The sequence below is a fragment of the Narcine bancroftii genome, chromosome 13 (assembly GCF_036971445.1).
Source record: "Narcine bancroftii isolate sNarBan1 chromosome 13, sNarBan1.hap1, whole genome shotgun sequence".
In the NCBI taxonomy this organism is placed as follows: Eukaryota; Metazoa; Chordata; class Chondrichthyes; order Torpediniformes; family Narcinidae; genus Narcine; species Narcine bancroftii.
In genome coordinates, this window is record NC_091481.1 from 9,504,511 (window position 1) to 9,524,795 (window position 20,285).

A 20,285-nucleotide genomic window follows, 5' to 3' on the forward strand; every position below is an offset into this window, starting at 1 on the left:
TTTTCACATGCTTTATCACCAAGCAATGATTCATGTCCATCTGGGACTACTGTGAACCCGAGGTGGTGCTCTTTATCTTTAACTTTCACCTTGAGTTTACATGTACCTTTTACTTCAATACTTTGTCCACTGTAAGCTTTTGAGTTGTACAGAATTTGCATGGATATATGGCTTTATCTTCATTGCCCTGATGTCGGGCTCACAGATCAAATTTACCTTTCCCTATGTGTCCAGCTTGAAAGGAATATTTGTTCCATTTGTATGCAATGACACAGTCCACTTATCCAGCTCAACTCTGTTCACGCTTGGCTGCTCAGTGTTGGTTTATAGTCTTTCTGCACTAGCACGTCAATGAAGAGAACATCACTGAGAACATCCATTAAAAAAGTATCAAAGCTCACTGACTGCAACTGCATACGTGATTGAAACATGTACCTCTTGAATGTTTCATTTTTCTTTGATGACAGTGTTCATCAAACATCTTGATAACCTTGCTGAACTTGTCCTGGTCAACTGCCTCGGCAAAAACAAATGTGTTGAAAATATCTAATGCTTGAGGTACCATCACGATAAGTAGCAGTGAAGTTTTCTGTGCATCAGGTTTGCTATTGAGACCAACGGCTTGCAGGTACAGCATAAATCATTGCTTGAACAATCTCCACTTGTGTTCAACATTTCCAGTCCAATTTACAACACCAGGAGCCCTTACACTCTCCTTGTTTTCTGCTGCTATCAATTGATTCTCACTCTGCACACTCCTGGTACCATGCGATGTTTCTTTTTATTGTGAGAAAGAAACTTGGGTTCTTTTATAACTATACTTTATTAACTACAGTACTCTACAGGACTACAGGACCTCATGGAGCCATTCATTTTGAATCTACCTTAGCTGCAACAACTCGTCTCTAACTCCCTCTAGTGGTCATGATTATCATTAGTACTCATCAATACAGTTAAGTTGTGGAATGGATTTTGAAATCACACTTTGGAAAAGAGTCCTGTCTTCCAATGCCATCATTTGCATTTAGGAGGTTAGGAGTCATCCTGTTGAGTTATTAATATCTGAATGATCTTTAGGCAGAATTATGAGGGAGAATTGTGAGGCAAAATTCTCAAAGATATTAGGTGCTTGATGATAAACACTCCAGGTTCATTTACAATCATGAGGTGAATTGGTGAAATGGTTTCCCATGTTTGCTCTTCACTATATTGTCTTTGAGAGAAAATAATTTTGTTTTAGTGCAAATGAAAACAAATTTAACATCAACATATAAATCAAAAATCAATCATATGCCTTTGGGAAGATCATTAACTGCCTTCCCCTTTGAAGATGCTTATTCTCCAACCTATTAATCTAAAACAATTTTTCAATTACATTTTTAAATTTTATTTACCACACTGTTATGGGCCCAGAGGACCCCCAAACCTAGCAGCAATAGAAATTCATCAAGACAAATGGTTACTTAATCAAAAGTTGCTTTTAATTATCTTTAAACATAAAAAACAGGATCAAGATTTAACTTATTCTTTGATTGGCTTCGCGGACGAAGATTTATGGAGGGGGTAAAAAGTCCACGTCAGCTGCAGGCTCGTTTGTGGCTGACAAGTCCGATGCGGGACAGGCAGACACGATTGCAGCGGTTGCAGGGGAAAATTGGTTGGTTGGGGTTGGGTGTTGGGTTTTTCCTCCTTTGCCTTTTGTCAGTGAGGTGGGCTCTGCGGTCTTCTTCAAAGGAGGTTGCTGCCCGCCAAACTGTGAGGCGCCAAGATGCACGGTTTGAGGCGTTATCAGCCCACTGGCGGTGGTCAATGTGGCAGGCACCAAGAGATTTCTTTAGGCAGTCCTTGTACCTTTTCTTTGGTGCACCTCTGTCACGGTGGCCAGTGGAGAGCTCGCCATATAACACGATCTTGGGAAGGCGATGGTCCTCCATTCTGGAGACGTGACCCATCCAGCGCAGCTGGATCTTCAGCAGCGTGGACTCGATGCTGTCGACCTCTGCCATCTCGAGTACTTCGACGTTAGGGATGTAAGCGCTCCAATGGATGTTGAGGATGGAGCGGAGACAACGCTGGTGGAAGCGTTCTAGGAGCCGTAGGTGGTGCCGGTAGAGGACCCATGATTTGGAGCCGAACAGGAGTGTGGGTATGACAACGGCTCTGTATATGCTTTTCTTTGTGAGGTTTTTCAGTTGGTTGTTTTTCCAGACTCTTTTGTGTAGTCTTCCAAAGGCGCTATTTGCCTTGGCGAGTCTGTTGTCTATCTCATTGTCGATCCTTGCATCTGATGAAATGGTGCACCATTTAACTTATTACTATTAACTTAACTAACCTAACTTCACCCCCTTCTAATTCTAAGTGCGCATGTATATAATGTTTGTGTGTTCAGAAAAGTTATTTGATTCACAGTCCAATCTCACTTCTCACTCCTCCAAGTTCAATGGTTGCAGGTAATTCTTATACTGCGCACAGAATTTAACATATATGAATTTCACCAGGCTTTGGTACTTGAAAGCTTCTTGTCGGTTTTCAGAGAGAGATTTGTTGCTTGTTGGACACAAACTGATCCCTTCTGATCAGCCACTTCAGTGTCTTGCTGAAGAAACATGCCCCATCAGGGTTGTCCAGATGACAACCTCTTTCTTTCAGGTCACCACAGTGTTCCTTTTTGTTTCTCTTATTTCAAGTGAAACATTATCCAGCCAGCCATCTCCTTTTGTATGGATCACAAGTACGTTGACCAGGCTGAACTAAGAACTCACAACCCATCTTCAAAATGGGGGTTTTCCACAAGTTTGCCAGCTTGTCCTGTTCCAGTCCCAGCTGCTGCTGCTGAACTGTAGCAATGAATTCTCTTTCTCTCTGAGAAAAACCTGTTTGACTTTCTCTGCTTGCAAAACCTCTTAGAACAGCCAACTTCCTTCAGACAGACTGCGGCTCTGGACCTAATCTTCCGAGTTTGTTCATCTGTTGCTTTCCAAAACAATAATCCATTACTCCACAGCATGTCCAATTAACACGTACTTGTGAAGTCCTTATAGGCATTCTTCAAAATTTTTTCAAAGACATCCGGAGCCTGGACTGTCTGGCTTGAGCAGAGCTCTGGCATTTTAAATGAGATCTGTTTTGAAGTGTTTGTATGTGACCTAAACTAAAAAAAAACTGTCACAATTTATCTCCTTTAAAACATATATATATAATATAAAATATAACATAATCTGTCACAGCACAATAGAAGCCAATTCTGGCCATTGAGACCTGTGCCACCCATTTAATCCACAACCCTGTATGGTTTTTGGAGGGTGGGAGGAAACTGGAGCACTGGAGGAAAATTCATGCCGGTCACGGGTACAAACCCCTAATAAACAGCACTGGATTAGAAGCTGGGTCTCTGTTGCTGTAACAGCGTTGCTCTAACCACTATACTAACTGTGCCACATCTTCTGTGAGTAATTGTGAGCATACTGTTAACATCTGAAACAATAAAAGGTATGAAAAGATAAACTAGACTCTACTTGTCCAAAGTCACCCATTTCCCTGGTGAACATTAATAAAAATAAAAGTGCAAAATTAGTCTATAAAATACAATTTGGTATTCAATCTTGTCATACTGAGCTTTAAATGCAAATACTGAACCATAACCCTATTTCACTATTCATCAGTAATCGAGCTATATTAAAGAGAGTAACATATTACCAATGAAAATCTAGTGGAGCTGCACAATAATTTCTGGAATATTCAGGTTTTTTTTTTAAAAAGAGAGCTTTTGTTAAAATTCCCAACCTTTAAATTACACCAGGTATATTTTTATTCCAAAGCCTGATGGAACAGGCTTCAACCACATTTCAGCAAGTGCTTTTCCACACCTCCAGTGTTGATTAGAGTGGGCACAGACCACTCAGCCAGCAAAGGATTACATGAACAAGAGCATGCACAAAAATGTATGGGTTGGATTGAGAATTAAATGAAAATAGGAAATGAGGTTCAGATTGATTGTGGTCAAGTTGTTGTTTTATACTGCAGCAGATCACTATTGCACACATGGATGGCACTGTTAGATCAACATTATTGCAGCACCAGCGACCCGGATTCAAATCTGGCACTGTCTGTCGTATGCTCACCCTGTGGCCTGCATGGGTGTACTCCAGGTCTGAGGCTTCCTCCCACTTTCCAAAACATATAGGGTCAGTTGGTTAATGCTATGAAATGCAGGGTGGACTCTCTTTGCAGCCCCACACACAAGAGATTGTTGTTACAAATCTCCATTTCTCTCTCCACTGTTGTTCACAGAACTTTATGTTTTACTTATCGCTTGCAAGCTGATCCATTAAAACTAATCAAGAATAACTTTTTTTTTTTTAACTTGGGGAATTGTCTGTGGTTCCTTTCAAATTTTCTTAATATTATAATGAGCAGCGATTGAGTGGAATGCAACTTGGCTGGTAATTGGGAGTAATGAGCAACAAACATGACGAATCAGCGTTGAAAAGGATGATTCAGAAGGAATTTAGTAATTGCACACAGATTACCAAATGAAACAAAATAATTATGTGAAACAATATTTTCAGATATCCCCAGACAGCTACGATCAGGAATGTGAAGTGCACGTTTAAATCAGATGCAAGGAAATCTCAATTTCGTTCACTTCAGGGATTTTCATGCATTTCAGTTACGTGAATAAATTGGAGTTAACCAAGCCAGTGTGACACTTAGAATTTTGGTTAATAGCAGCAAAACACACCTTGCTGCTATATTTAAGACAAGGTTGGATGGATTTCTACATAGGGAATTAAGGGACATGGGGAAAAGGGAGGTTGGTGGAGATGAGCCTATCTTAACATCAGACCAGTCATGATCTCATTTAATGGCGGTGCACGCTCAATGGGTCAGGTAGCCTACTGCACCTATTTCCTATGTTCTTAAATTCTACCCAAGGACCAATGCCTCACATATGTCCATTACCAACTTAATATTTCCTTCCAATTCAAGAGATGCATTTCAGCTTAAAGCAGCACTGTGAAATTGCTTAGGTACTGGCTGCCAATCCATTTTATCTTTAGGAAAAAAAGTGTATTTGTTTCCCACAAATAAGCTTTATGGTTGTTCAAGGTGAGAGATTTCTTTGATGCTATAAAATTCTGGAACCATTGGCCAAACTAGAATGGGAGCACCTTTACCAGAAGGACTGTTGCAGATCATGAAGGTAGCAGGTGGCTCTCCATCACCTCCTCAAGACCAATTACAGACGGGCAATAAATATTCTCCTTGCCAGTGAATTAAAAAATTAACATGCTGCATGTTTTAAAGCATGAAATCACAGTTACTTCTTTCAGTTCATTATCAATATTGCTAACATCACAGGTCCCTTATTTGTATTTATTGATATATTCATGCTATCCTTTTGCAAAGTAGATGAAGTTTGAATTTATTTTTCAAACAATACTCCATTTTTCTGCCGGAAATGCTTCAAGACCAAATGAGCCATAGTTTGTTCACATCAGAGATAACAGATGGTTAGCAGTGGGGCATAGAACAATAAATGAATTAAAGGTTTTGTTGGCATCAAGAACCAAGACATCAAATTACAAGCATATTGTTTATATCCTATATGTATCGTTCTGATTTTGTTTTGGGAATATTGTTCACTATCCCCCAGTCATTAATTTTGCCAACTAGAGAATAGACATCAAATATAAATACTGTACAAACATCCCAAATGCATTTAAAGGTTGGCACTCTTTTGCCACAAAGATATTTTTTCAAACAATCCCCCCTCAAACTTGTAATCTATTTCAAAGATCAAATCTCTTGATTTTTGAATGGGATTTCACTTTCTACATTTGCAGATTAACTTCCGAAAGGAATAACATACTTCGTGCCAAATTGGACTCCAATTTTGTTGGCTCTGAATATGCTGTATCAATGACACAATCTTGGTGGTGTTGCAAGGAGGCTATAAATAAATGGTTTTTTTAAGCAATATATACATTTTAAACCCATGTTATCATATTGTGTAAACATGAAAACATTCATTAAAAGTAAAAAAGATCCGCTGAAGAATTTTACACAAGAAACCAGCATTAAGTGCAGCTTGAAATAAAAACAATTCTGGAAACTCCCAGTGCATCAGGGCCACATCTGAAAATAGAAGCAGTTTGCACCTCAGAAAACAAGATGAGTTTAAGAATCATTACCAGCAAACCACCTCTCCAATCCGAAATGGGAAGGGTAGATTGCGATCAATTCCTGCTGTCTGACATTGTGTCTCTGAGCAGATTGTGTAAAGACAGGACAATTTTTATTAACTCTCAGGATGTGTCATTGTTCCAATCCTAGTTCTCCCCAAAATGCCCATTCACAACATTATAGAGAAATATGCCCCCAGTCTCCACAAAGGCACCACAACACCCAACTTGATTTTATCACCCGTCGCTCACCTATTTCCAAATTATCTTGCATGACATTCAATACTATTGAGCCTAAATTCAACCAAAGACCCAAGTGAAAAACTAAGATTGCAAACTGTTAATTCCATCACCCGAAAATGAATCTTCCTCAAAACTTATGCCATCAACCAATTTTTTTTAGAATGCTCCTGTGAAATGCCGAGGCATGTTTGTGCTATGCTAAAGATACATTACAGATATAAGAGATTATGGAAGAGGAGTATTGCCAGCAATACGCAGAATCAGGATTTAGACCTAGCAATAATGAAGGTGTACAATACAAATCAGTATAATGCACAATGTCGAGGTCCTTCTTGGTGACAAGGGTCATACTTTTGGCAACAGCTAAGTCATGTTACTGTATTGCATTTTGTAGCTAGTGTACCCTCAGTCAGGGTACACCAGTGGTAAAAGGAAGGAATGTTGAAGCTGGCTTCTTTGTTTTGCATGGCTTCTTGTGTCTTATCGGGGTTGTAGTCATTTGGCCAAATGAATGACATCCATCATACTTGTGACTTGCCACATGCAGATATTGTCAGGGCTCTGGGCTATCAATGAGTTAATCACTTATCTCTAGATACCCTTGTAGGCATAGTATTACTTGGCTGAGTCCAGATGAGGTACCATTGGTGGAGAATTCAGCAAGAGTAATATCCACAGTAAGTGGTTAGAATCTATCACGTTGGAGATGATTATTGGGACTTGTGTGGAGCAAGTGTTGTTTGTCATTTATTAGCCATGTCTGCATGTTTTCTACATCATGCTACTTCATTGATTGAGGAGTTGCAAATGAAACTACAGGCATTAAGAACCTGCTATCGCTTGGTGAACAGTGTGCAGAATTTATTACTTTAGGCAGACTAATTTTTTTTTCCAACATAATCAAATGATAGTTTTAATCTTGTACTATTAAAATAAATCATAACTACTAACCCCCTACAGTATGACAGTAATGGGCATATCTTAATCTTGCCTTTTACCAGTTGTCCTTTTCCTTCATTAATAATGAAGATCTTATCTTCCAAAGAGGCAAATAGTGGGATTTTATTCAGACTCTTCTAGCTCTGAAATAATTCCTATTAAATATTAATCTGGGTGTTAACTGTCCTGGGTTGCAATGGAGGAATGTATTTTTATTGCAGTTTTTCTACTTGTGATTCTTTGACCTCTTCTAAATTTAACACTTTTGAACCTATATAGATGTGGTATTTTTTTTGTTGCAACTGACAGGGTGTATAATTGCAAGACATCAATACAGGTACCTTCAACAGTCATCTTTTAACCATTCCTTCAAGATCAGATCTTTATAATCAACTGTTGAGTGCTATCAACATGTTGCAGCCATTGGGATTCAATGCCAAATTCAACAATTTCAGATAATCAGCCTTTCTTTCCACTGTCAATTCTGATACAAGTTATTCACTTTTAATATCAACTCAGTTTTTTTTCTCTCTCTCTCTCCCTCCAAGGTTGCTCTCTGACTTGCTAAATGTTCCCAATTTGAAAAAAAACATTGGAATTACAGCAGCTGTACTGTTATGAGTCTTAACAGTTCTCACAACCTCTCTCCCTCTATTTATACCACTCTCAGAGAGATCATCAATGGTTAACAAGTGATTACACCTTCTCTTGACTGCCACTGACAGCATTTGTGTCACCTGGATTCTCTGACACCACCTTACCAGTCCCAGTGATCTCTTCAACCTTCCTTCTTCTCTGCAACTTTAAACACACTAGTTTTGTCTCTTTTTTCTGTTAAGATGCCAGATTAGCAAAATCAAGATAATTGATTTAAATAAAACAATGATTCGAATTTTGATCCTTGGAAAGCTATTCTCCCTCCTCCAGTATGATAAACAACCAATCATCATCATTTCTTTGCCATTCTTCTGTGACATGCGCTTCAACACCTGCTGTGCATCACCTGATCAGAAGCCTATTGGAAGTTCATATATGCCTTGTCAAAAATTCTACCAGATTTGTTGAATACAAATTTTCCTCAATACATTTGTGCTGCTACATTTCCTCCAGGTGACCACTGATCCCGTGATGGTCAATGCTACCCTACCGTTGACGTTAAGATGATGAGCCTGTCGTTTCTTGGCATCGTGGCTCCTTTTTTTTGAACAAAGCAGTAAAATGTGCTGATGTCCAACCTGTGTCATCACTTCTTCATCCAAACAGCACTGAGAGATTATGTGTTCCTCATAATTTCCTCACCTGCTCCCTCAGAATCGTAATATATCCAATCTAGACCTTGTAACATAACTATTTTAAGTTCAGGTAATTTTTCTAGTATGTCTGTGCTATCAATTTTGTGTAAATTTATATTTGTACAACTTGTACAAAGCATCTCAATGATCTCTTCTTTCATTGTTCTCTTCTATGGCAGACAGGTATAAAGTACCTTAACAGTGCCCTTGGCATCCATTCACATGTTCTCACTGATGGCCCTAATGGGCTTCACTGCTTGTTTCACTAATCCTATGCCTTTCGGATATTTTTCAATTTCCATTTGTGGTCAAAGATCAGACACTCTCCTTGCTTCTCTTATTTTAATTTTTTTTTAACTTTCTTTTGAATTCATTTCTCATCAGCATGCTTTTTGCTAGAAGCTGCAATCTAATTGTACACAGCCTTTTGCCAGCCAGGAAATGTACCCCTTCTTTCTGAAAAGGCAGTACATTTGGTTTAAGAATTATACATCTGAAGGTGCTGCGCTAATACTCTTAACTCCTTGTAATGTCTCTATAACTGGGGACCTATAGCAAATTGAAGACTTCAGAAACCAATATGTAAGGCTGGGAATTATTGCAGCTCTCCTTCAACATATTTTAAGGTAAGTCAAATTTAAAAACCATAGGACACTTTATTCTATTCTTTTAAATCTTAGCCAAAATCTTATCACTAACTTATTATCTCCCAAGGCTATTCATGACTTTTTAACAAGCTCTTGATCAGATCTGTAATTCTACACGGGACTAGTTGAGATTAAATAAAGTTCAGTCTTTTATGATTCATGTGTGCCATTCCACTGCTTCCCACACACTCCAAAATAAGGGCATGCAAATACTCACGTCAATTGAAAATTTAGGCAGTGTTGTTAAAATCATGAATAATTTAGTTTTGGGGAAAATACGCATTTTGTCCAACATTATCTCACAATTAAAATGGAAGAGGCTGTAAGTGCTGTATTTCAACCTTTAAAAAGGTCTTGAGCTGCTCGTCATAGGCAAATTGTATAAAAATCGATCTATTTGATGAGAATCTATGCAGAATTTGCATTGCACAAAATGATTCTTGCTTTTATGAATGCAAAGACATGCAGATATTTGTCGGATCGGCAGCTGAAAAGATTGAGCTGGCTTAATGCTGTAATCTGTAATAAGGATGAGAATAGACACCGTTAATCAATGTATCCACTCACAGCAATAGTCTTAATGTTCACTGCAGTGAAAGATTATGATTTCTTAATGATCTTAATAAACAAAAATCATAAAGGATTGACATATTAAAAAGTGGCCTTGTAAGCTTGTTCCAATGACAGAAACTTTTTACCATAAATTAGTCATATGCATGAAATATTAACATATATTAATCAAATCACAAACATCGTTATTTTTTGGTGTTCCGGGAGCCTCACAAGATCATAGAGAAACTATTGTGTTTTTTAAACCAAGCTAGAATTTTAAATGCTAAACAAAACCAGACAAGAATTTAACCATTACCACATAAATAGCTGTTTGTCCTTTCTTACAGAAATGACAGTTTCTAAAAGGTAACGCAAAGAGGATACTTGAACAGTACAAAAACAATTCTAACATTCTCTATTTCTGTTTTTGCATCTATTTCGCCCTGTGAACTAGCAGGCTTGAAAATGAAATTTTACCAGTGAGGTCATATAACTGGTGGAGAGATCCTGAATTCAACCCATATCAGCTGCTTGGCATTAATGTAATTTAGATAGAACATTTATTTGAGATTTTTAAGCAGTCCTTTAAGAAAGCAAAGTTAGATGTTGTCTTTCATCTCCTCAAAATCTCACCTCCATCTTTAAAATGCACCAGAAATACATTTGCCATTGTTACATAAGATAAACTATAGATAATTTACATACAGTAGGTTCCATAAACGTCAGTGAGGAAGTTGCGGACAAAGGACCCACAAAGGCTGCAGGCTGATGGAGAATGGCTCATGGGAACCAGGTATCGGAACCAGAATTCAAGAGGGTGCTGAGGGCAAGAAGGGCTCCCAAAGGTTCTCAGGTGCTGAAGGCTTCCTCATTAACATGTGTTGGAGGTTTGGGATTGGAACTCGGGTCACCAACAGATAGAACAGGAGTCTGTGCCACTGCAGAGGTTTTGGGAGGGCTGGAGGTGAATCCACGGACACTCAATGACTCTGAAGGGACTCTCTTTTGCTTCTCTCTCTATTTCTGTAAGGGGTGCCGGGCAATGCTAAGGGGAACTCTGTGCACCTTATGGCAGGCAAAAGTAAATTTTCTGTATTATTAAATTTTCTGTTTTTATTGCACGACAATAAAAAAAAGTCTTGAATCTTAATCTGTGGCAGTAATGTTGGCCACCAGATAAATATTAGTTTGGAATCTACAAGTCCCTGATCTGTCTTGAATAGTGTTATGTGATGATTTGCAAGCTACTTGACAAGAAAACATTGCTTTATCATCTTTCTGAAAGACAACACCTCACAAAACAGAAGTCCCTCAACAATGTATTTAATTAATATATACTCATGTAATTGTCAAAAAAGAACAGGCGTTGACATTTACACGGGTCAAATTTTTGACCTCGCAAGTATCTGTGTCGTTCAAGGCAATGGGAGCTCCAATGGCTGGGACCTGATGGTAATTCCGTGGTCAGGGTGTAGTGAGCTCGGATGGCCAGGCTGCCAGGGTGAGGATCTACAGTCAGGAGCTCAGATGGGTGGGCAGCTGGGGCAACGGGAGTTTGGATGAACGGATGGCCGGGCAATGGGAGTTCGAATGGGCAGGCAGCCATGGTGACAGGAGCTCACAGCTGGGATGAAGATTCGCAGTCAGGAGCTCCAATTGGCAGGGAACCAGGGTGAGGATCTATGGTTGGCAGCTCAGAGAGTGGACGGCTGGGGCGAGGATCTGCAGTCGAGAGTTCGGATGGGCAGGCAGCCAGGTTGTCAGGGAGTTCAATTGGTCAGTCGGTTGGGCAATGGGAGTTTGGGTGGATGGATGGCTGGGATGTCAGGAACTCAGATGGGCAGGTGGCCAGGGCATCGGGAGTTCGGATGAGGATCCGTGGTTGGGAGCTTGGAGGGACGGGTGGCCAGTGGGTCGAGAGCTCTGGTGGGCAGATGGCCAGCGGTTCAGGAACTCCAGTGGGTGGGCAGTTGGGGACAAAAGTAAGGGGGGGGGGGGGGGTCGACTTTTACACAGGTCATACAAAAACACCCAATTTTGGGGCCAAAAAGGAGGTGCCAACCATTACACGGTAGCAACACTTACATGAGTATATACTGTATCTACCGAGAACAACGCGTAAATTCTTCACTTGGATAAAGCTCTGTTGTACATTGTCAAATTGATCCCAAACAAACCAAGGTACACTTCAGCATTGAACTCTATTTGACAGCATTTTAATCAAATGGGTGTGCAGAGAGCTCTAATTATTAAAAAGTTCACTTTTTTTTAAAAAGACAATACTTCATCATTAACTTAGCACTAACATTGATGGTCAGAAAGATACTAAAAAGTTTGGAATGGACAAAAGCAATTTTCGGGATTTTTTTTAAAAGATTCCAAGCATGCAGTCTATAATGGACCTTACATTAACTATATTTGTGTTGAACTAACTTCAAGTTGGCCTGAACTATCAAACTTGGTTGAATTGTACATCTGTGGCTCTTTAGTTAGAGACAGATCTGCTTTACATAAGCTGTCAAATGATGGATAAGAATTCAAAATGCACCTTTACAGAAAGGACACTTTGCTCATCAATGTAGTGTACCTCATGTTCCGAAACAGATAGAATACTTCATATAAATCACAGATTATATAAAGTACAGATTATAAAGCCAATCAATCAAAGCCACAGACTTTTACCTCAGACTGCTTCAAAACACTCTTCAGCGATTAATCTCCTCTCTCAGAAGTTGTCAGGTAAAAAAAAATAATTGGGAATAATGCCAAATATTCATAAAATATTTGTTAAATATCATCAGTACTGCAGCTATAATATAGCAGAATAATCCAGCAATGCATCTATGTCAATAAAAATGAAATGCATATCATGAATTTCTCAAAGGTCTTCACAAGAGCAGAGGGTGTAGAGGAAATTATGGTGGAATCACTTTAAATTACATGGAGAAGGAAACATTTTTTTGACAGAGGCACTGAAAATTAGCAAGTAAAAGCTCGTTTAGAAACAAATTCCTCGCAGCACGGCGTCCAAAAGCTGAAAAAAGTCTGCTCAACAGTAGGATGAGTCTGAAAACAGGGGTATTCTGGGAAGGGTCTGTGAGCTGAAGGCTATTTTGCAGATTGGAGTTAAATTCTAAAGTTATTAAAGTACAGATTAAGAACAATTTAAGCACCAGGAATTTTCGGTTTTCATTCCTGCACTGTGAATATGGTGGATTTGCAGCATAATGGGGTTGGGAGTGAAGAGTGGGACATGTAGTCGAGTACTCAGAAAGTTCCTCTCGCAGATCCAGATGACTCTAGAATTCTCTGCCCTGGCAGGTGGTGGCACCCAGATCTTTTGAAGTATTTAAAGTGGAGGTGGATAAATATGTATATAACAATGATTAGAGGGATATGGAGAAATGGTACAAAAGAGGAGTTGAGGCCAGTGAGGATATCAAACGGTGGGTCAGGCTTGAATGTCTGGAATGAGGAACACCTGCAGGAAGAATAGTTCAGAGATTGAGAAGGTTATGAGGTCGGGTGTTTTGCGAGCAATTACAGAAGCAGAGGATGTATTTTGCAGAATGGCTCTGACTTCAACACAACACAATGGTCCTATAAGATAAACTCAACCATAGATTTATATTACAATAGGCATAATGGGTATAAAGCCACCTCCCACAGTGTTCGCAGAGGAGGCATCACTGATGTCAATCGAGAACTCAAGTGTGCTTTAGCCATGTGAAAAGATACTTTTTGATTATGACAGTAGCTAATGAAAAGATATTTGAAGCTTGACCTGGTCCAATTAGGCCAAGTATTTTTTTCCTAATCTTTCCTTCACTATTCTTACTAAGAACTTGACTGAAGCTACCACAAAATTAGCCACAGGAACAGTATTTGGTACCTCAGTGAGGTTGCCACGTTTCACAATGAAGCTGAGACAGATTTAGCACTCAAGTCACATGTCATATTGTGACCATAGATAATGTTGCTATCATTTAGCCTAACATTCATAGTTAGAGTGAAACACAAATGTCTGCAGATGCTGAGATTGTAGTAAAAACAAAGAAATGCTGTTCTTGCAGCGTTCATAGGAGGGAAAGATATATTATCGACATTTCAGGCCTCAGCCCTTCTTCAAGATACAAGCAAAATGTAGACAGGCACCTGAATTAAATACTGGGGAGAGAAAGGGGGGTGGTGGGGAGAGAAGAAGTACAGACTAACAGACAAAAGGTATTAATTGGATATAAGAGAAAAGGTGAGAATTGAGTTTTGTTCTGTGAAAGAAGACAGAGGGAAGAGAGAGAGGGAGACAGAAGATGTTGCATCCAGTGCTCCCATTGTGGTCTCCTCTACATTAGAAAGATTGGCACAGATTTGGAGATCGCTTCATTGAGCACCTCGGCTCTGTCTGCTGCAATAGCGTGGATTTCCCAATGGCCATCCATTTCAATTCCCCGACCCATTACTTTGCTGCCATGTCTGTCCTTCGTCTCATGCACTGCCAGACAGAGACCACCCACAAACTGGAGGAACAACACGTCGTCTTCTGTCTGGGAACCATCCTAACGGATTGCATTAATTTTGACCTCCAGTTTCTGTTAGAACCCCACCTCTCTCTTCCCCTTTTCCTCTGTCTGCTTCCACAGAGCCAAAATTAATTCTCACCTTTTCTCTTATTATATCCAATTAACACCTTTTGTCTGTTGGTCTGGACTCCTTCCCTCCCTTCCCCCCACCCATCTTATTCTTCTCTCTTTCTCTCCCCAGTCTTTAATTCAGATGCCCACCTGCGGTTGCTAATACCTTGAAGAAGGGCTCAGGTCGGAAACGTCAGTAATATCAGTATTACTCAGTTTATCTTTAACTCCTATGGATGCTGCGAAACCGGCTGAGTTGATCCAGCATTTCTGAGTTTTTGCTAACATTTATATAGTTATCCTCAGTATTGGCTAATATCAGTCAGAAGTAGAAATCTGTGTCAATTTGCTTCATAACCAACATGGATTCCATGGCCAAACTCAACAGATCTTTTGCTTTCACTGAAAGAGGGTTTCCAAAACCCTGTTTTGCCATTTATGCAGAAGTAGTTGATCCACATGGACCACACAGAGGACAATGGCCTGGAATTCTTGGAGTGCACAATCTATAAGAACAATGAGTAATTTTGGATGATTTACCTATTATTTTTGTACAGTGTGCACAAAATTCACAATCAGTAAGTTAGTCTTCCCATCGTGGACAAATTCAATGATGCTCTGCAAGTCATCTTTGCTGATGTAAAATAAAGTATTTATAACTTTAAATCCAGATTCTTGATCAGAAGCAGAGGGATATGACTGGATGACCAGGCACTTTAGTTTTTATTCTAGAGTCTTAGTGAATGTGCAAGAGAACAGCTTATCATCCTTGTCAGAAAAAAAATCAAGTTGTGAGTGATTATCTGAATTGTCTTACTTTTGGTGAATACATGAAGGTTTAAGATGCACATCATCTGTGAAAAGTTTTGGGATGTTATAATGTGTTCAAAATGTAAATTTTTTTCTCAATAGAGATTCATTAATGTGCATGTCAGAAGTATTTATGCACAGCACCAAACTACTTTGCACCTTTTTTTAAACATTATTGGTCTTCAGCTGTGAAGAAGTACAAAGTCAGATTATTTTTAATGCTAAACATCACAGCTTTTATTTCACAATACATGAGAAATCACTTATCTTTAAGTTGCTCCAGAGCCTATTCTTCATGGAGACATGGCAAAGTACAGACTTTATGAAATTCTTCTGTATTTGTCACAGGAATAACAATTCAATGGAGAGGGGTAGGCATAAAGGACAAAGTAGTTATAGGGTGATTTATATACATTCGGCTGAGTGTGAAATTGCCCTCCAACAGACTTTAAGAATGTTTCTTCCCCTCAGCCATCAGGCTCCTGAATGAACCCCACACAGTGCTCTCATGCTGCTCATGTTTTCTACTAATAGATATTTTTCTTTCATTGAAACTCTATACACTGTAATTGTGCACTTGTTCTTCCACTTCTATGGCTGCATGATCTGTTAGACCACTCATGGAAGAACTCTTCTCATTGTATTGGCTATAGAGTGGCTCATAAACTTAAACTTACCTGTGTTTTGAAGTTTGCTACTAGTCAAAAATGTTAATTGTTATAACTAATTTGAAGTTAATAAAATTGGTAAAGATAAAATGTTGTTGACATTTTGATAGCACGGAAGTCAGGGAGCAAAGTTTAAGTAATTACGAAGTTTCTCAGTATCTCTGTGGATAAGCCTGACCTTTTCTCCTATTATGTGATTTACTTCCACGATTCCTTTATGAGGACTGGAAATGTGACTGCAAAAGAAGTTCCAAGGGATTCATACAAATATGGACTTTGTATATAAATTCATGAAGTTGGCCCCCTGTTATTATAAAAGTTGTGATCCAGTGAACCTGATATAATGATTAAAAAAAAAGATTTGGACATACAGCATGGTATAGCCCCTTTTGGCCCACGACCCTGTGTGCCCAATTAACCTACACACCCTGGTATGCTTTTGAATGGTGGGAGGAAGCTGGAGTCCTCGGAGGAAACCTATTCAGATGTGGGGAGAACATTCAAACTCCTTTCAGACAGCAGTAGATTCAAACCACAGTCCTGATTTCTGGCGCTGTCACAGCGTTGCGCTAACGCTACACTAACCGTGACACTCAGATGTGGTCTCAAAAGCTGTAAAATATTTTCATGCCAGCTTTGACCCAGTCCCCCAAAGCATGAAGTAAGATTTTCATGGGTTGTGGAAATCTATTGTGTCCTTCTTGGAAATATCTATAACATAATGTGGATACTATTCAACGTGCCTTTGTGAGGTAAAGCTACTCAAATCATAAACAAAGCAGTCAAAATATCAAGTCAAGAATGGATACAAAGTCAATTTTTTTAAAAATGGAAAAAACATTTACGAGCCACATAAGAGTGCATTGGATCTCTTTGATCTAATTCAGGAGTGGCCAAACATATAATGTGTGGCTTGTGGAAATTTGTTGGCTGAAACAGGAATCGTATGAGTCAATGCTCTCGCCTGGGCCCCGGCTGCCTTCCCGTCTGAGCTCCCGATGCCCCAAACGCATATTTACCACCCTGGCCCATATTACTCCCAAAGCAATATGTATGCAATAGTCGACCCTCTTAATATTATCCTAAAAATTAGTCCACAAAATTTGACTATTACATTCATATATACGATATCTGTACTTTTTGATTTCTGAAACAAATACAAATAATCAGTTTAAAGACTATATACATATATCCTTGTGTACATGCATTTCTTAATATTTAAATACAATATTTGTAACAAAATATGTATGTAATTGTTTTCATGTCATGTGGCTCTCAAACATCTGAATTTATTGGATGTGGCTCTTACGATAGGCAAGTTTGGCCACCTCTGATCTAATAGGTCATGTCAATATTTTGTTATATTTACCCATCACCTATGGAAGTCAAAGAATCAATAACTCTATATTTCAGAACACCAGTCTGGGTCATTCAACAAGTAGCTGGCAAGTATTCTGAGATATAAAGCAAACAATGAGAAGCTGGAGGGATCCTGCAAATTTGGCCACAGCCATGGAGAGAAATGGACAGTCAATCACAACCTTTTTTCTCGAGACATTGACACTCCATTTCTCTCCGTGGATGCTGCCTGACTTGCCCCAGTTTCTCATTGTTTGCTCAAGATTCTAGTATCTGAAGTTCATGTGATTCTGAGAACAATGCCTCACAGCAGCAGTGAAATATCACCCCCTTTCTTCTTTGGCTTGGCTTCGCGGACGAAGATTTATGGAGGGGGTAAAAAGTCCACGTCAGCTGCAGGCTCGTTTGTGGCTGACAAGTCCGATGCGGGACAGGCAGACATGGTTGCAGGGGAAAATTGGTGGGTTGGGGTTGGGTGTTGGGTTTTTCCTCCTTTGCCTTTTGTCAGTGAGGTGGGCTCTGCGGTCTTCTTCAAAGGAGGTTGCTGCCCGCCAAACTGTGAGGCGCCAAGATGCACGGTTTGAGGCGATATCAGCCCACTGGCGGTGGTCAATGTGGCAGGCACCAAGAGATTTCTTTAGGCAGTCCTTGTACCTTTTCTTTGGTGCACCTCTGTCACGGTGGCCAGTGGAGAGCTCACCATATAACACGATCTTGGGAAGGCGATGGTCCTCCATTCTGGAGACGTGACCCACCCAGCGCAGCTGGATCTTCAGCAGCGTGGACTCGATGCTGTCGACCTCTGCCATCTCGAGTACCTCGACGTTAGGGGTGTGAGTGCTCCAATGGATGTTGAGGATGGAGCGGAGACAACGCTGGTGGAAGCGTTCTAGGAGCCGTAGGTGGTGCCGGTAGAGGACCCATGATTCGGAGCCGAACAGGAGTGTGGGTATGACAACGGCTCTGTATACGCTTATCTTTGTGAGGTTTTTCAGTTGGTTGTTTTTCCAGACTCTTTTGTGTAGTCTTCCAAAGGCGCTATTTGCCTTGGCGAGTCTGTTGTCTATCTCGTTGTCGATCCTTGCATCTGATGAAATGGTGCAGCCGAGATAGGTAAACTGGTTGACCGTTTTGAGTTTTGTGTGCCCGATGGAGATGTGGGGGGGCTGGTAGTGCCTAGTGCCTAGTGAAAGGAACTAACTTCTAAGTTTAACAAAAAACAGTGCCTAACTTGCTGAAAGCACAAGCTTCTAATTAAAATGCAAATAGAGGTTTCAGACTGCCTAGCAACAAAAGACTTTGAGCCCTAGGTTGAGAATGCATACAGTCTAACTAGATTGAGAATGAGCCACATCAAGTGCATTTATTCACCATAAAGCTGTCAATGTGTTTAAGGGTTAACAATTTGATCAAAATAGCGCACAATAGATATTCAAGAGAACGTGTGGTTTATATGCGAACATTGTATTTCCATTTTAAGGGGATTAAGAACACAAGGTTCTGAAGCAACAAATAAATGCATGGTTAGAAGGGCCTGCAGCTGACGTGGACTTTTTTACCCCCTCCATAAATCTTCGTCCGCGAAGCCAAGCCAAAGAAATATTATCTATTGCGTATTTTATCTTTTTCACCAAACCAGAGGTGAAAAGGAAATCACCTCAAGATACAAAGTTGAGGATTCATCAGAGGACAATGAGTTCCAAAGAAGTGGTTCCAAATAAAGTTGAGTCACTGCTACTTTTTCAATTTAATCATGACCTCATCAAACACAGGGAGTAAAACACAAAGGTCTGCAGACACTGTGGGTGAAATAAAAACAATGCTGCAGAAACTCAGCAGGTCAAACAGTGTCCTTTATGTAGCAAAGATAAAGATACAGAACCAACGTTTTGGCCCTTCGCCAAGGTATGAACAAAATGTAGGCAGGACCCGAACAAATTAGTGAGAGGAGGGGTAGGGGTGGAGGTAATAGGTGGATAAGGGAGGGCACACGAACAAATTGGAGGAAGAGTGAAGGCTCTGTGACTATACAGGGAAGGGGCTGGAGAGCTGGAAGAAAGAAGGCAGATGGATGGGGAAGAAAGCGAGAACAGGGAGTGGGCTAGCAGAAAATGGAGGTCAATGTTATTGCCATCCGGTTGGGTAAGTGCCCAGATGGAAACAAGCATCTTCCACACATGGGTAATGGAAAACATTTAGCACTTGATCAGAAGCCAGGTCTTTCAAGAAAATCAAATACATTTTGCTGACAAAAGTGCATTCCTACCCTATTTTCCAGTCTGGTCACTTGTTCCTTGTAATATGCATCGAGCTTCTGTAGTTCTTCTTCCCTTTCTTTCAATTGTCTGGTCTGAAAGACAGCCAATTGTAACTTTTAATAATTAATAATGTTGTCATTAAGAGTGTGGGACAAAAATTACTTATTACTTCACACACAACACTGGAACATTGAGTTATTCTTCACAGAGCATTAACCCAAATATACCATCTGAAAAGTCATCAACTAAGCAATGGAGTCTTTTATAACATTAGGATTTTACTGGCAGTTGCAGCTGGTGAACAAAGCTCTATTGTATCCTCATAGAAGGCCAGAAAATTCAAACTTATTGTTGTTTGTCTACATTGGGACAAATGCCAACCAGCATCTATCCTGAACATGTGAGCAAAAGTAGGGATGAATTACAAATAGGATATTTTTATGCTGTGTTGTTTAGATGTAAAGAAAAATCTCTGCAACACTAAGTAAAGTGCTTATAACTCAATTTGAGAGATTGAACTGGAGCAATTGCAATGCATACCAGCTATTTACTAACCTGCTAATATAGGCAAGTTCACTGATCACTGTCTTTTGATTAGTTGCTCGGTAATTCAATTGCAGGAGATACAACTCCTCCCCAGTCAATTCTGATAAATGGCAACATATTTGACAAAGATAGCACAATGTATTTTGCATCCTCCA

The 20,285-nt window shown here is 39.8% G+C and overlaps 1 protein-coding gene across 3 annotated transcripts in view; it reads right to left on the reverse strand.

The window, feature by feature from the left end:
• Positions 1–20,285, reverse strand: part of chchd3a (coiled-coil-helix-coiled-coil-helix domain containing 3a) — a 187,615-nt gene that overhangs the window by 49,229 nt on the left and 118,101 nt on the right. For 2 of the 3 annotated variants that reach the window (XM_069907810.1, XM_069907811.1), the window contains exon 5: positions 19,593–19,676. The exons of the other annotated variant lie outside the window; for it this stretch is intronic. In XM_069907810.1, the coding sequence (XP_069763911.1) occupies positions 19,593–19,676 (84 nt within the window). The remainder of the gene's footprint in view (positions 1–19,592; positions 19,677–20,285) is intronic. 3 annotated transcript variants of the gene reach the window in all.